The sequence below is a fragment of the Hemitrygon akajei genome, chromosome 15 (assembly GCF_048418815.1).
Source record: "Hemitrygon akajei chromosome 15, sHemAka1.3, whole genome shotgun sequence".
NCBI lineage: Eukaryota > Metazoa > Chordata > Chondrichthyes > Myliobatiformes > Dasyatidae > Hemitrygon > Hemitrygon akajei.
The window spans coordinates 76,280,178-76,298,349 of NC_133138.1; the positions used below are offsets into that span (position 1 = coordinate 76,280,178).

General features: G+C 39.8%; 1 protein-coding gene across 4 annotated transcripts in view; it reads left to right on the forward strand.

Moving 5' to 3' along the window:
* kif20a (kinesin family member 20A) overlaps positions 1-18,172 on the forward strand; it is a 38,907-nt gene that overhangs the window by 19,424 nt on the left and 1,311 nt on the right. For 3 of the 4 annotated variants that reach the window (XM_073067821.1, XM_073067823.1, XM_073067822.1), the window contains exons 7-17: positions 5-199; positions 1,123-1,234; positions 1,745-1,813; positions 3,061-3,204; positions 3,955-4,120; positions 5,510-5,680; positions 6,524-6,663; positions 7,489-7,642; positions 11,315-11,513; positions 15,091-15,182; positions 15,606-15,743. In XM_073067821.1, coding sequence (XP_072923922.1) covers positions 5-199; positions 1,123-1,234; positions 1,745-1,813; positions 3,061-3,204; positions 3,955-4,120; positions 5,510-5,680; positions 6,524-6,663; positions 7,489-7,642; positions 11,315-11,513; positions 15,091-15,182; positions 15,606-15,743 — 1,580 coding nt within the window. The remainder of the gene's footprint in view (positions 1-4; positions 200-1,122; positions 1,235-1,744; positions 1,814-3,060; positions 3,205-3,954; positions 4,121-5,509; positions 5,681-6,523; positions 6,664-7,488; positions 7,643-11,314; positions 11,514-15,090; positions 15,183-15,605; positions 15,744-18,172) is intronic. The other variant, XM_073067824.1, reaches the window with a different exon arrangement.

The following is an 18,172-nucleotide window of genomic DNA, read 5'->3' on the forward strand; positions in this document are numbered from 1 at the left end:
CCAGAGACTGCATCCCGTTGGGCTGATCATGATACAGTTGTTCTCCAGCAGGGGGAGCACATCCAGTATTCCATTTGGGTCTCCTTCTTTGAAATTTACAATGAACTTGCCTATGACTTGCTGGACACTGCTACTACAAACCATAAACGACAAACCTTAAAACTATGTGAGGATAAAAATGGAAACACTTACATAAAAGGTGATTGCCGTATTCTGCATATGGCTTTTTACCTTTGTGTTTACATTTTTGGAAGAATATGGTTCATCCATGAATTTTTGTCTTAAACCTGGTGAAAAAGGGAAGTAATGTGCTTTTTATGGCTCATTACTTTTGTTTACATTTTTGGAAGCATATGTTCATTCTTTTTAAACACTCCAAGGAAGGTAATGTGCTTTTTAAAATCAGTTATGGATGTAGAAATTTGAGAATATGCTGACTAGTACTCAACTGAGAACTTCAGACTTTATTGCTGCATTGAAATGGGTCAGCTCTTCACAGGGAATCATTTCATTGCATGATCTTTGTAATAATGCCTTGCATGTGACTATTTGGCCTGTTCTGATTATGTGCTACAGTGAGGGTCCTGCATGCAGAGTTGGGATTATTTCTGGACTTTATTTTAAAGTTCTTGAAAAAGTCCAGAATGTAAGCCATGAATATTTAGATTTACCAAATGCCAAATATTAGCATGTGGACTATTCAGTGCCTTGTGGGCAGCCTCGGGAGAGACGAAGGTTATGGGAGTAAACCCAGACAGCAAATCCGGAGCGGAGCCCCTGAGGTGGCTGGATGTCATTGAACATCCTTCCGGCAGCTCCTGCAATAAAACTGGTGCCAAACGTATTGCTTCATATGCTTCCCTTTGGACTATACTGGTGAGGCCGAGAGGGGGTTCTTGACGACTGGGCATCTCAGGATCTGTTCAGGCTTGTGATGACCATCACCCATTGTCCTTCAAGATAGATGCTAACCAACATTCCCTGGTGATAATTTGATTTCAGGATGAGATTGGCAAAAATAAGGCCCAACAGTTTAAAAATTGATGTGGAATCAAAGCCAATTCCAGAAATCGTACTCAAAGATTTTAAACTGTTTCATTGATGAATTAATTTTTTTTCCAGATTTGACCTGGATCAATGTGGGTGATGCAGAAGAAGCTTGGAAAATTCTTAAAATAGGCCGTAAAAACCAAAGCATAGCTGCAACACATGTGAACCACAATTCCAGCAGGAGGTGAGTGCTTTTATTTAGGATTTTTACCCTGCACCGCATTAGAAATGGTTATTGTGGCTTGGCTTGAAAGGTCTGAGACTGCAGTGGGAAGTACATAATCATCCCTGATCTTGATTCCCAAAAATTGTTCTCATTAAGCATCTAGGGCTAATGGTTCTCTAAAGGATTGTCTGTTACTTTGCTCTTATGTGGGGTTTACTTTGTGTGGTTTTTAAAATGTATTTGTACAAGGTAATGTGCTTTTTAAAATTGGTTATGAATGTGGAGATTTTTAACTTGGTTGTTTAAAATTCCAAAGTTATCTACAGTTCAGATTTTCTAAACTTTGTGCATCAATTTTCTTAAACTTAATTCCTTTAAAAGCATGATTAGATTTAAGTTTTATTGTGAGTGAAAATTGAGTAGAAGGATTTAAAGCACATTGGCTGTATTACCTGTACCTGATATACAGGTCCATGGATTTCACGGAGAAAATTTGAAATGTCTTTATCTCCTCATTCTTGTTTCCAGTCACAGTATTTTCTCTATTCGCATAATTCATGTGTCTGAAGATTGGAAATCTATACTGCAAACAAGCGAGTGAGTATTAATCAATGCGCTCATCTATAATTCTCCTTTTACATGTCTGATCAATAAATACCTGTGGTATTCTGCACAGGCAGAAAGCAGTTTTGACTGTTAAAGCACAGTTGGGGTGGAGGGGGAAGAAGAGGAGATGATTTGTAAATTAGGCTGTGGTACATTATACAACTCTACCTTCAATTTTTAAGTTGAGTGTTCTCTGGTCTATTTTACTTTTTAATACTGATAAAAACAATTTGGAAATAACTGATTTGACCTTGAATTCAGAATCAAGTGTGTATATTTTATATTGAATTAAATGGAGTTTCTCCAGCACCATTTGTCTGTATTGCATTGTATTCAGATTACATTGACGTATGTAATAGAAGCTACTAGACTAGGTAGGAATGTATCATGTAAAAGTAGTTTCACAGCCAGAATTGCAAACAAGCATAAGGATTTAAAAAAAAAAGAATTCTATTGTATAACTTTTTTGCTTTGAAGTTAATGTGGGCTGTCTGCTCTTTTGAGTGAAGAAGGTACATTTGGTTTACTGCCTCATGAATGTAGATACTCCTGACAATATTAAAGTCTACAATGCAGAAGTATTTCAAGTAAATTTTGACAAAGCACTGTTGGAGTAATACCATAATCCATTGGACAAGATTGGTTTGCTAGACTCTGCCTAATTTTTGAAGTCTTTAAAGAGTGAAAATGGGTAGTTGATCAAAGGGCTTCATGCCCCTAGTTTCTAATGAACACAAATTAGATATACAGTACATATTTGATAACTGTGCATTGTTTTCTAAATTCCCACTGCCCTTTTTTTTGTTTCATTGATGAATTTGTTTGCCCTAATCTCCATGACCTCCCAAATGAATCTTGAAACAAAAAACTGGCAGGTTAATTTGTTAGTTTGGAAAAAATTTTGTGATAACCATATGAAATAAGTTAGAGACGCAAGTCTGCTGAATAGTACAGTAATAACCTTTTAGTGCTGCCATCTAGAGGAAGTAATAGCAGAGAGATGAGAAAAATTTCCAGATGCTGGAAATCCAAACAACGCACACGCACACTGCGCACACTTCATATCCTTCACAAGGATCTCAGCACAAAACTTTTACTGTTTACTCTTTTCCATAGATGCTGCCTGGTCTGCTGGGCTCATCCAGTATTTTGTGTGTGTTGCTTGTAGAGGAAGTAATGTTTACTTACTGTAATCAAAAATACACCAGAACACAGCTTCATTCCTTTTTTTTTTCCAGATTAACTTTATGTGACCTGGCTGGCTCTGAACGCTGTAAAGAACAGAAGTGTGGTAACAGGATGAAAGAGGCAACAAACATCAACACTTCCCTACACACACTCGGCAGGTGTATCAGTGCCTTGCGTCAGAATCAGCAGATGAAGTATGCGCAGCATTATCTACTTTTCTCATCACCCCTGCCCTTAACTTGTTTGTAGTCTTGTAACACAACCACTAATGGAGCATCTTTCAAACAATTGTTTGGGCTAATTGACTGAACGAAGTAAAACTGTCACAAAGAAACAAAACATTTCGAAAGCAAATGTTTTAAAATTTATAACAATGGTAGAACAAAATATTAGAAAATAACAAGAAAATTGGCTTCTCTGATAATTATAGAAAAAATACCCTGTTGTTTCTGATTTAGTTTGATGATTTGGCCACTACTTAAGCCCATTGCCCCTTCTGGGGCATAGGTTGCTGATAGCAGCTTGCCAGAGTCATCTGTTCTGGGCCAATTTTTCAAGCTTTCCCAGGTGTAACCCATCTTGGTGTATCCTTCCTCTCCGAGGGATGTCTTTGGAGCTTCTGTTGGCGTTTCTGTAGCTCTGGTTTGTTTTTTAACGGGATGGGGTTGTTAGCATCATACCCAACCTTCCTCTTTTTGCAGCCAGGCTTGGGATCGTCCATGGCAGGGTTAATTTATTTTGGTAAACTGGGCATGTGTTAATAAAAATGATGCAGTTGGCATCTTCCACTCTGGAAACGGGTTGATCTCAAACCCTGAGGGACTGCCTGTGGAGAAGGTGAAGACTGCCACCTTGCAATCAGCTGAAGTATCATCTTCTGGTATTTGACCTAGTAATTTGTTCAAAATGACCAGGCTCTTGACGTTTCTTTACTGCATTTGTAGGTCAAAGCCCAATGTGGTGCCTTTCCGGGACAGTAAATTGACTCGTGTATTCCAAGGGTTTTTCTCTAACCATGGAAAATCCTGTATGATTGTGAACATTAATCAGTGTGCATCCACATATGATGAAACATTACAAGTCATGAAATTTTCAGCTATTGCCAGCCAGGTGAGTAGTCCACAGCTCTTGATAAATGACAGCTCTTGTAGCTGATAAACACTATTCTACTCGGAATCCCATCTATAATGATTAGAATCTGCACATTAAGTTTGTGTTTTACTTTGCAGTTTGTGTGTAAACTGTAGTCTGTGGTTGTACAGTGGATTCTAGTTAATTGGGACCAATGCATTTTGACCTAATTGAGTGTCTGCCCCAGTTAGCTGAAGTTTCATGGAAATGGTTAAAAAGGAATAAACAAGATAAACTATCATTTAACTGGGTAACAAATTATGTATTTAACTAAAATACAGAACAAATCAGAACATTACCAATACTATTACAGTACTGTAAAACTATTGGTTCCTGATGGTTATTGATGGAGGAATTCATCCACTGTACTTTGTGATATTCTGACTGTAAATGAACAAAATCAGTGCAGATAATGGACTGTCTTCATATGATATTTTTGACAGTTGCATCCTACAAATTTTAATTTTCATTACAAATTAAAGATGATTGTCGACATCTTAATTCTTTCTAGTTCCTAATTTGTTAAAGTAGTGAAATAGTTTCTTTTCCACTCACAGACGTTTCTGGCATCTCCAAACCTGAATGCTTGAAACCACAGTGAACAAAACAGCACTGAATTGTTCTGCTGATTATTTCTCACTGTCAGTGACAAAATATACTGCATTTTGAACATAACTGATGCTATTTTAAAAACCTCTTCACTCTTAAGCACAGTGTAGTGTCTAATGGCCACAAAATGCACATGACTGTTTGGCAACAGTCTCTTGTCCCAATTAAGCGGCATTGTATCCCAATAAATGAAGGGAATTCCTGCTATTTTCTTGATTAGCTTTTGTTCTTTAAGAGTTGGTCCCGATTAACCGATGGCTTGTTTAACCGTAATCCACTGTATTCCTCATTTAAGCCCGAAGGCTATGGGTTTAAGATAATTTCACAAGCAGTAATGCTAGGATGATTTCTAGTGCAAAACTGAAGTTGAGCTGCTGTATTGAACATGTTATCTACTCACACAGATGTTAAACTAAAGCCGATTTATTGCTTTGCATGAATATAAAAGATACAATTGCATTCTTTGGATGAATAGTTGGTGTCCTGGTCAATATCTATCCTCCATTAATATGGCTGAAATGTATTAAATGGTCATAACATGTTGTTCTTGATAAGTAAATGTCAGTCTGTTCATTTTCATTTTTCCTGACCTATATTTTGAAAAGATATAAAACCATTGAGTATTTAAAATTTTGTTCTGTCATTCACTTATTACTGGAAGGTAATGCTTAGAAAATAGAGTGATGTGCTTCAACCTACAGTTATTTACTGTGTAAGCCCAGTTGAATTGGCTATTGATTGCTATTTCTATCACCGTAGCTGATACAAGCACCTTCAATGAAGCTATATCCTTCAATCCGATCACTACTCCGAGAGCACGATGGGTGGAACAACTGCAATGCACAAGAACCAGTTGAAGAACAGGAGGAATATGATGAGGAAGAGAATGATAATGAAAGTGACCCTAATATCAGCACACTGGACAAGGAGGTGGGTTTACATTGCATACTGACGCAAAATCTCTGCTGTAACTGCTGTTTGCATTTGTCTTGGGCGACTCAAGACATCACCCGTCCTCTTCATTTGTTTTTACAGCTCTCGTTTCTGCATTGGAATAAGCATAAATTGAACTGTATAATGTCACAATGGATGTTATGTTGTGGTAACACTTCTAAAGGCAGTTGATATTAATAATAAATAATAATAATAAAACACATTTGTGTTTTACCTGATTTGTTATCATAAGCAGAAGTAGGCTATTTGGCCCTTTAATCAAGTTGACTAACCCTTTGCCTTAATGCCATTTTCCTGTACTAATCCAGTATCCTTCAATGTTCTTCATAATCAAAATACTATTGATTTTTCTTTGCTTTAAAACATATGGTGACTGAAGCTTCGCAGTTCTTTGTAGAGAATTGCAAGGTATTACTATCCTCTGGGCAAGGAAAATCTCCCATCTTTGTCCCAACAAGCCAGACCATGACTCTTCCTAATTTTAAATATTTTGGCTGGGAAAACAAAACATAACCTGTAAAGCCCTTTTTAAAAAAAAATAAAAAAAAAAATTGTATGAATCAAGGGATCACCTCTCCTGAACTGAATTCAGGAATACACAGCCCCAGGCTTCATTGGACAAAGTAACTGATTCAGTGAGTGTGTTCAATTGCTGTGGATGCGTAAATCAACTTGTGAAAGTGTTGTTAAACTGCTGGCTTTTAATTAACTTGGTATCTTTATTATCCCTGTGTATGTGATGTAAATTGTCAACAATTCTGCCCTCAACTTTTTGTCTTCAGTTTTTGTCATCTAGTTAACCATGCATTTACTTCTTAGTCATTGCAGAAAATTATTGAATGTCTACAGCAGCACTTGATTAAGGAAAAACAGGAGAAGCTGTTGATGGAGAGTGAGATCAGGGAAAGTGTTGTCAATGAAATGATGGAACAATATAATGCTATGGAGAAACACTGGAGGTACTTATTGCCAAGCATGAAGTGTAATATTGATTACTTTTAAGTCATTTTTACAATATTAGTGAGGATTGGTAATATGGTAAATATATATTTTAATTGGACAAATCCAAACCTGTCAATATCCCTTGAGATTTAGTAATTTGTCAATTGAGATCCATCGTGTAAAAACAAGACATAACTTTCTGTGCTACATACAAAATGCTGGAGGATCTCGGCAGGCCAGACAGAATCTATGGGAAAGAATACAGTCAATGTTTCAGGCCTGCCGAAGGGGTTCTACTCTTCGTTGACTCTACTCTTTCCCATAGATGCTGTCTGGCCTGCTGAGTTCCTCCAGCATTTTTGTGTGTGTTGCTTGGATTTTGAACATCTGCAGATCTTCTGTGCTTTTCTAAAAGAAATGTTTTGCATTGTTACATAGCGCTTAACAACTAATAGGGTTTGAATTGTGCCCAATTTCAGCTTGTAAGCAAGAGGAACAAGCTGCTACAATCAGAAGTCTGAGGTGACAGCTGTAGGGTGAATAACAATTATGCACAGTGATTTGTTTTTAATTACTTTTGTTATTTGGCAGCTATAGCTAATATTGTTCTCCATCTGTCCAACATCAATAGAAGCATTGTACTATTAAAATTGCTTTCATAATATAATCCACTTTTGTCGTTATTTTAAAGCAGATCCTAAAAATAATAGTCTTGTATTACAAATTTCTTAGTTGGTCTCTGTTACATTTGGTCCCAGTTTGTTTTTTACCTTCCAGGACAGTGAAAAGCAGCATCTTTGAGATTGGGATGAATCTCACATTTCCCTTTTTTATCCCCTCAGTGAACAACTTGAAGAACAAAAAGATCGTTTGGAAGATGCCTTTGAGGCAAAGATGAAAAATTACCAAGAATATGTGAAATTCTATTATCAGCAATCTTCTGCTGAAGAGGAAGGTTCTGACTCTGATGATGAAATGAGTGATGATAAAGCATTGGTAAGATACATTCATATTTTTAGAATGAATAATATTGAATTGTCTGCAGTAACCTAGGATCTTTGCTTTGAAGCAAAGATTAAAGTCAATATGAAACGTCCCTCATTGGCCTTAAATAATCGACTGCCAGTTGGGGCTGTTATGCATGTCACCCAGAGGACCAAAGAAAGGCAGTCAACTAAGTGGATTTAAATGAAAATTCTTCATGTCATAAGATTTGAACTTGGGTTTCGTCTTTAGTTCACGTCTTTAGATAACTACCCATTTACATAACCACTGTTATTGTTCCTAAACTGTTATCAGTCTGTAGTGAATGGACCTGGCTACTTGATTCCTCAATGATCCCATCTGGAAAGGAGTATGGATTAAGTTACAGTAGCTCACTGGACAGAAAAGCCTGGTGACTCTCAAGAACAACTGTTTACTGCCACTCTAGAAAGGGCAGCTTCTTGAATGGGCACATTTTAACAAGCCAACTTCACTGTTTGGCCTTGCCAGTGATGATTGCGATGCAATAGATGCCAAAGTATGAAGAATCCAAGGAACTGGATTATGAAATTATTTGACTGGTCAAGGTATTAGCTGAACATAACTAACAAACTTTAAATTGAGTGCCTGGCTGGTGGGATCTCTAGACTTGTTCTTTGTCACATTGTCAGGATGCTAAGTGTACAACTATTATTTCTGTTCAGTTGGGCAGGCCGTACTGAAATTTGCCTTCCAATTTCTGTAATGCTATTGTCTTTCCTTTTGCATCTATATAATACCCAGCATACTGTTCTCCAAGCTGACTGAGTTGTTCATGAACAAAATTAGTGCAATTTATTTTTTAAAAAATCCTGCTTTTGTATCAGAGATGAGATCCTCAAATGCTCCCCTTGTGATTGGGAGACTTGATTTCTAGGGGAATTGAATATAAAAGTAAGGAATGTAATGCTTCCCTCTGGAATGGGAAGTTCTGTGCAGTATGGTTGTGTAAGCCAGGCTTGTCTCAAGTGTTACGTACCCCATAACTGGGTCACTTACCAGCAAAGATAGAGAGGTCCGTTGAAGTCTAATGGTACTATTTTTAAAAAGTCTTTATTTATAAAGGGGCACAAAAATAAGGTTAATACAAACATTCAGATAATATACGTCGTCAATACTCAATCTAAAGTGCGGGTATAGTAATAATCATCAATAAGAAATCGCTCTATCGTTTGTCTAGGGGATAAAATATTGTCCGATGGAAATATAAAAGTCACTCAGTTTCTGCAGGCTTCAGCCTTTGGGGACCGCTGGGTTTTCACTTGTTGGAGAGCGAGAGATTTGTGAGAAAAGAAACTTGCCCGGGTCTTTTGATGAGGCCAATCCGTTGAGCCGGGGGAGTTGGTTTCCCGTTGTTAGTTCAAGAAAATTGTTTCTGTGGTACCCGCCACCGGCTCCCAGGCAAGGGAACCGAACGCACGTGGCTTCCTTCAAATGGCTGCCCGCTATTACGGGATCGCTAGCGTGTCTTCTGGTGCGTCTGAGGGGCTGTCTCTACAGCCCCTCTTTTATCTTGACTTGCAGGGTAGTAGATGTCATTCAGGTTGGGGGTGATGCAATCTCTCTCAACCCGCCCACTTTGCCCGAGGGCTTGCACGTAGCCCAGTCCCCAATCCACAAATGTGTCTCCAAGAGACAATGGCCAATGTCGCGTTATTTTGCATCGCCGGCATCCGGCACGTCTCTCTTCCATTTCCTGGGTCCACTGACTCACCCCCCCCCCCCCCCCCCCCCCCAGTGCTCTTGCGATTCTCACAAAGGAGGGGGCTGCAGTCATAACACAAGTCACCTCTGATTTTCTCCCCCACCCCCCACCGCTCCAAAAAGCCCTGGCTTGCTCAAACTATTCTCATAAAGCATGCTCTCTAATCTTGGCAACATCCTAGTACATTTTCTCTGCACCCTCTAAAGCTTCCACACCTTATAATAAGGTGACCATAACTGAGCACAATATTTCAAGTGTGGTCTAGCTAGTATATACCTTGTGGCTCTTGAGCTCAGTCTCCCAACCATGAAGGCCAACACACCATACACCTTAACCACCTTATGAATTTGCGTGACAACTTTGAGGAATCTGTGGGTGGACCTCAAGATCCCTCTTTGTTCTCTACACTGCCAAGTATCCTGCCATTAACCCTATTCTGCCTTCAAATTTGAGCTTTCAAAGTAAATCACTTTACACTTTTCTGAATTGAACTCCCTCTGCCACTTGAGTCCAGCTTTGTGTCCTATCAATGTCCCGTTGTAACTTAAGATAACCATTTACACTATCCACAACATGCCAACCTTCGCATTCATCTGCAGACTTGCTAATCCACCCTTCCACTTCCTCATCTGAGTTATTTATAAAATTCCAGAACAGATCCCTGAAGAACACCACTTATCATTGACCTCCAGGCAGAATATGATCCAACTACAACTGCTGCCTGCTTTCTATGGGCAAGATAATTCTATATCCACACAACCAAGATGCCCTGGATCCCATGCCCCTGTCTTTCTGAATGAGTTTACCTTGGAGAACCTTATCAAATGCCTTGCCAAAATACATATACACTACAGGCAGTCCCCGGGTTACGTGCGAGTTCCGTTCCTGAGTCCGTCTTTAAATCGGATTTGTACGGAAGTCAGAACAAGTACATCCGGCATTATTTAGCGTCAGTTAGTCAAATGTTTGTCTTTAGTATATAGTATATGCATAGAGAGGTGAAATATATAAAACACTTAAATGTATGTATTCCAATAATTAAACCACTGCGTTACTTAATAATTGTAGCTTTCATCGGGGCAGCGCCTTTCAAATGCTCCATTATTCTCACTTTATCTGTTATCCTTTAAAATTGTTCCGATCGTTGACCAACTGTAGCCTAACACTTTTCCAATGACCGATAGCATTTCACCTCTTTCCAAACGCTTTATTATTTCCATTTTATTTTCAATTGCGATCGCTTCCCGTCAATGGAACAGAAACACTGCCGCCGCCGGCTCCCAAGGTCCGCTGGGTCCTAAGGACCACCGCATTGAGACAGGCTAAATGGGACAAGTGGGGGTTGTGCTGGGTTTGGGTATTTGATCATCCACAATATTCCACGTGGGAATTTAAACTGGAGGTGGCAGTATTTTTTTTACGAGGTCGAGTTGTGAGCTCAACATCAACCCAGCACAGATGGTATGGAGTCACTAGATCGACATCAACCCGGCATGGGGAATGGTCTATCATTGGATCGAACTTGGGAAACTCCATTCTCCAGCCTGGCGCTGACCTCGCTGCGCCACCAACCGACCGGAACGGGGCGGGGTCAGGGTGAATCTTACTAAGAAAAATTTAAGCCAAGTACAAAGTTAACACTCAACACAGTGTCAACGGCAATGACTTAAAATGGCGGATGGCGTTGTCCTTCCTCGGTTCGTAAGTACGAGTTGGCCAGAAGTCGGATGTTTGCAACTCCGGGACTACCTGTACATCCACTGCTCTGCCTTCATTGATGTACCTCCTCAAAAAAAAATTCAAACAGACTCGTGAGGCACAACTTGCTCCTCACAAGGCCATGCTGACTATGATACTCCAAATGCTTGTGAATCCTGTCTTGTTAATCTTTAATTTACACATCACTGAAGTAAGCTTGAATTTTTTCCTCCTCCCTCAAGTCAAAGAGAATCCAGGAACTAGAAGCAACTATTCAGCAATTGAAGGCGGAACGGAAGTCCACTAGTCAGCCAAAGAGGCAGTCCGCTCGTTTGGCCAGTGCGAGCCTCAGAAATGAACTGCATGCTGTTCAGCTGATGCTGGCCAATACAAAAGCAGAGCTGGAGCAAAGCAAGGCTGAAGCAGCTCTCAGTGCAGAGGGTGAGTGCATTTGGTCCGGTAATGTTTTTATATTTATAAAATAGCTAAAGAGGAGAGAAATGTTGCAAGAATTGTCTAATAGGTGAACAGTTCATTTGGGCTTGTGAGGTGCAACCTGTCCCCTCAAAGTCATACTGAATATCCATAAATCAGTCTATAGTTCCTAATACTCATAAATCCCATCTCCAAGAATCCTCTCCAATAGTTCCCACCAATAACACAAGACTCACTGGTCTGTAATTCCCCAGGCCCTACTCTATTTCAAAATGTAAGGTGAATACGTTTGGAAAAACTGGTTGAATAGATCCAGTTTATTTTGGGACTTTGTTAACGATCATCAGTAAATCTGGTCAGACTTTGGAAGTTTACATCACTTACTGAAAAGTGAATATTTTACTCTTTTTTAAAAAAAAAAGTGGTTTCAAATCATTTACAGAACTAAATAATAAACATTCCTTTGAGGAGAGTTCATTGCAGAGGGGCAGAAGCATCAGTCAATTTGCGGCAACCACACGGTTGCAGTCAGTCCATTTTGCATGAGCAAGGTCAGGTTGAATGGATATGTTGTGTTAGAGTAGAATCATCCAGGTTTTAAGAGTGCAGTCACAGTAAACTATTTTCTTACTACTGGAATAGGAGCAGACAGTATATTAATGTATTTAATTAGGAGAGGGCCAATTATTATGCTCATAGGTAGGAATTTGGGAACATGTTCTCAGAAATACAATGGAAATGTAGAGGTTGTTTAGGGAGCACTTGCATGGGGTACCGATTTATCCTAATTGAGGCAGGGAAAGGATAGTGGGTTAAAGGAACTATACTTGAATAGAGATCCAGAAGTTAGCAACTCAACTCTTTGAGAGTTGTACGGGAGCCAGGAAGTGGCTTAAGGGCTTGGGAGTGTCTGGAGGGAACATGCAGGCACTGGTGAGTAACATTAAGGAAAACTCAAGGTGTTCTACATGTAGGAGTTGAGGGTAAGACCAATCATGGGTAAAAGAGGAAATGTGCATGGAGGTAAGGGAGGACCTTAATGAATACTTTTTGTTCAGTGAGAGACCTTGATGAATATGAGGGCAGTATAGAATGGGCTAATATGTCAACATTTAAGAAGGAATGTGTTGGAACTTTAAAAACATTAGGATAGATACGTCCCCGGGGACAGATGGGATATATCCCAGGTCACCAGGGGAAGTGAGGGAAAAGTGCTGTGCCTTTGCCTAATATCTTTGCATCCTCGCTAGCCTCAGGATTAGAGGGTAGTAAATGCTCCTCCTTCATTCAAGAAAGGTAATGGAGATAATCCTGGGGAACTACAGACCAGTGAGTCTTGTGTTATTGGTGGGAACTATTGGAGAGGATTCTTGGAGATGGGATTTATGAGTATTAGGAGCTATAGACTGATTTATGGATATTCAGTATGACTTTGAGGGGGCAGGTTGCACCTCACGAGCCCAATTGAAATCTCCGAGGAAATGATGAGGCATTGTTGAAGTGGATGTGATATATTTTAGTCAGCCATTTGGCAATGTTCCCTGTGGTAGACTCATTCAGAAACTCGGGCATGGCTGTGTAGATCTGGAGTTGGTTTTCCTCAGAAGGCAGAGGATGGTAGTAGAGTATTCCAGCTGGAGGTCGGTGCCCAGCGGTGGTTAGCCTGGATCTGTTCTGGGACCTCTGCTCTTGAGTGATTTTTATAAATGACCTGGATGAGGAAGTTGAAGGGTAGTTAGTAAGTTTGCAGATGACACAGCTGGTGGTATTGTGAGATAGTGCAGAGGATTGTCTTGGGCTACAATGGGACATTAATATTATGCAGAGTTGGGCTGAGAAGTGGCAGATGAAGTTTAATCCAGAAAAGTGTGAAGTGATACACTTTGAAAGGTTGTACTTGAGGACAGTACAGGGTCAATGCAGGATTTTTAGCAGTTTGGAAAAACGGGGAATCATTGGGTCCACATCCATAGTTTCCACAAAATTGCCATGCAAGTCAACAGGGTAGTTGAGAAGGCATATGGTGTGTTGGCCTAAAATAGTCCGGGGATTGAGTTCAAGTGCCACAAGGTGATGTTACAGCTCTATAAAACTCTACTCTGGCCACCTCATTATATGAAGGATGTGGAAGCTTTAGAAAGTACAAAGGAGATTTACCAAGATGCTGTCTGGTTTGGAGGACATGCCGAATAAGGAAAAGTTGAGCAAGCTAAGAGTTTCTCTTTAGACTGAAGGAGGATGAGAAGCAACTTGTTAGAAGTGCATATTATGATAAGAGGCATTGATGGTGGATAACCATTACCTTTTCCCCAGAGCTGAAATGGCTAATGCGAGAAGGCATAATTTTAAGCTAATTTACAGAAAGTATAGAGGATGTCAGAGGTAGGTGGGTTTTTTTAACATCGTGATGGGTGCATGAAATGTGCTGCCACGGGTGATGGGAGAGGCAGATACATTAGGGACATTTAGGAGACTTAGACAAACACATGGATGAGAGAAAAAAATGTAGGCATGTGAGAGGGAAGCATTAGATTGATCTTGATTAATAAAGGATTAGCACAACATAGAAAATAGGTGCAGGAGTAGGCCATTCGGCCCTTCGAGCCTGCACTGCCATTCAGTATGATCATGGCTGATCATCCAACTCAGAACCCTGTACCTGCTTTCTCTCCATACCCCCTGATCCCTTTAGCCACAAGGGCCATATCTAACTTCCTCTTAAATATAGCCAATGAACCGGCCTCAACTGTTTCCTGTGGCAGAGAATTCCACACATTCACCACTCTCTGTGTGAAGAAGTTTATCCTCATCTCGGTCCTAAAAGGCTTCCCCATTATCCTTAAACTGTGACCCCTTGTTCTGGACTTTCCCAACAGTGGAAACAATCTTCCTGCATCTCGCCTGTCCAATCCCTTTAGAATTTTATATGTTTCAATAAGATCCCCCCTCAATCTTCTAAATTCCAGTGAGTATAAGCCTAGTCGATCCAGTCTTTCTTCATATGAAAGTTCTGCCATCCCAGGAATCAATCTGGTGAACCTTCTCTGTACTCCCTCTATGGCAGGAATGTCTTTCCTCAGATTAGGGGACCAAAACTGCACACAATATTCTAGGTGCGGTCTCACCAAGGCCTTGTACAACTGCAGTAGAACCTCCCTGCTCCTGTACTCAAATCCTTTTTGCTATGAATGCCAACATACCATTTGCCTTTTTCACCGCCTGCTGTAGCTGCATGCCCACCTTCAATGACTGGTGTACAATGACACCCAGGCCTCGTTGCATCTCCCCTTTTCCTAATCGGCCACCGTTCAGATAATAATGTTTTCCTGTTCTTGCAACATCGTGAGCCAAAGGGCCTGTAAGAAACGATGCTTCCAACTTGGAGAAAACAATATTAAAGCAGTCTGCCATTCTCTCTACAATTGGGCAGGAAACAGGTAGAAATGGTCCTTTTTTAAACATCTGCCCCTCCCAGATGAGCAACTTGAAGGTGGATTTCACTAGCACCTTTATCATTGCTATTTTGAACTAACAAATTTGCCTGGAAGATTAATGAAGTACTGCTTCTTGACCACCTTAACAGAATTGAAGCGATACAAGGAGATGGTGGAGCCTCCTGTTGGAGTGAAACATCTTACAAATAATGCAGACCGAAAACTAGAAGAGGGACAGAGGGTGAGTTTTGATTTTCCTCCTATCATATTCATTCCTATCATTGGTTTTCCTATGTTATCATATTTAACCTTCTAATTTTGTGGCTACAATACTGCATAATTGTACTTTGAATTCCCACTAATAGCTGCTTCATGACATTAGTGAGAAACTCATATCTGATCTGCACCAATATAGAACATAGCTCAACTAGAATGCTTGATTTGTATGATTAGTACAAGTAGATCAAGTTATTGAATAACCACTACATGAGGTAATTTCTTGATGGTTTTGCGCAGAGTTGAAAACCTTGCCTCATTGCCCTGAGGAAAAGTCATTGATCTGAAATGATTGCTGTTTCCTTTGTTAGGGTTGGTGTTATTTTACATAATCATTATAAATATGCATGAGTTTGCTCATTTGGTAATCTACATGCCTATTTTTCAGCATGCAAAAACATTGCAGAAGGAGTTACAGAAAATAGAGCAAATATTGCAAACGTCAGAGAGAGCATGCTGCCATAACACTGAAGCAGAGAAACTGTGGCATACTCTAGCCAAGTGCAAAGATTTAATGTTAAAACAGGTATGTTGGAAAACTGAGGAGAGATCCCACCCACAGTGATATGTAGCTATGTGGAAAGCCTCAAACCTTGTCCGAATAATACTTCCAAAGCTGTTTTTTTTTGGTATTGGGAGGGATTCGAATGTTGTTATCTCAAAGGGGAAAAGAACTTTCCCAAAAAACTGCAAGCCTAAACAGATGCTCTACTTGCAATCTTCTGCTTTTTATTTTTGCAGTTTGGTAGGTTCTGTTTTGAACAATGTTTCTCTTTCAAAAAGGAGAAAATACTTTGCATGATTTTTCCAGGTTTGGAGTGGTGGTGAGCTGTCTCGTTTGGGTATGTCTACTACCTTCTGAGCATCAAAGTAAACTAGCCATGAGAAATGGACATGGAGCAGAATTAGACCATTTGGCCCATTGAGTCTGCTCTGCCATTTCATCATCGCTGCTCCATTTCCCTCTCCACCCCAGTCTCCTGCTTTGTCCCAGTAACCTTTCATGACCTGACTAAATGAAGAATCTAACAACCTCAGCCATATATACACAAAGACTTTGCCTCCACAGCCACCTGTGGTAACAAATTCCATTTTCACCATACTCTAGCTAAAGAAATCCTGCCTCACCTGTTCTAAATGGACATCCTCTATTCTGAGGCTGTGCCCTCTGGTCCTAGACTCTCCAACTGTAGGAAACATCCTCTCCACATCCACTTGATAGATAGGTTTCAATGAGGTTCTTCTAAGTTCCAGTGAATAAAGGCCCAGAACCATCAATTGCTCCTCATACAATTAACCTTTCATTCTCAGAATCATTCTTGTGAACTTGCTCCAATGTCAGCATGTCTTTTCTTAAACAAGGGTCTCAAAACTGCTCACAAATTGGAGTAGGGCATCTGTGCATTGAATCTGCTGTGTTGTTCAGTTTGACGTGACTAATGTTGTGTGCAGGTCCACTTTCTCTACTGATACCCAAGTTCTTATTTTGTCAGTACCCAAAGGTGAATAACCTCAACCACTGAGTATCCCCAGCTTCAACAAAGGATTGAAAGTATTTGGAATTCTGAGCAGAGGTCATGGGTAAAGGTGGAATATTGAAGGAAAACTCGGAATGGTGCAAGTGTAGAATGAGCTGCCAGTGGAAGTGGATGCAATTGTAAAATTTAAGAAGTTTGGATAAATACATGGATGGAAGGTGTTTTGGAGAGCCCTGGTCCAATTGCAAATTCCTCTGGGGCTCTGCCTTCTGGTTCTGGAGTTTTCAAATGGAGGAAGTGTCTTTTTGGCAAAATCTCACTGGAGGCTGAGATCTCTAGTGAATATACTAATTTTCTTCTATCATCCCCATCCCATGAGTCAGTTTGGGCAATTGTAGCTTAAATGACATCAAGCCATATCAATCTTATTTGAGTGCAGAAACCAAGCAGCACGCAATACACTAAAAGAGCTCTTGTGAATTTCCCTGAACACTTACAATAACTTTTTTTAAAACCACTCCAACTCTCTTCAAATTATCTGCACCACTGATGTTTCCTTTCTGTACCTCACTAACAGGCCTAACACATGTAAAGTGTGTGGCTGGAGGAAGCACACGCTCAAAGGGCAAACGGGTGTAAAATGAACCAGGTCTCCTGTACTGTAAAGCATTGTGCTAACTGCTGTGCTACCTGGATTTTTTTTTTAAACCTTTTTCCACTGCTCTGATTGTTTTTGGGGGAAATGCATAATCTTTCATTTTGATTTCTGGTGATTTAATCTCATGTTTGAATTACCCACTTAGGAAAATACTAGCTTTAGCTGGTATTTTGGTTGGTTTGAAAATGAAGCTAAATATTGAGTTGTAGGATCAATCTGTACAGTTCTGTGGCAAGTCAAGTGTGAAACGGTGACTTGTAATAAAAATTGAAAGACTTGAGTAAAACCCTTGTTTAGCTACCGATGTTGTTAAGAAATCTGTGTTCCTAGAAATGTCATTTAGCTTCAACATGCCAAATCTTGAATTCCTATAAAAGTAACACAGATTGAATATGCTGAAGTGATCATGTTTCCTCTTGGGTCATTTGACAGTTGAAAGCTATTATAATATGACTAACAGGTAATAATGTAAGAACTATTTAATTTCAATGGTGGTAATTCTCAGATAATCTATCTATAATTGAATTAAATCAATTAGGTTCTGATAGATTTGATACTAATCAATGTAGACTAACATCCCTTTATCAACTAGGCTTTCCACTGGGTTCCGTCACTGCTCTGGGAAGGTGTGCAGTATCATGTAGGCTGAATGCGGTTTTTTTTGTTTTTGGTGATTTGGGTCAAATGAGTAAATTCCCTTAATTTGTGTCTGTCTGGGAATTTTGATGCAAGAGAAGCGATTCTGATGTTAATGTAATATCACTTGTGCCTGGTAATTATTTTCACTAGGAAACTGAATATTGAATGTCTTTCTGGCAG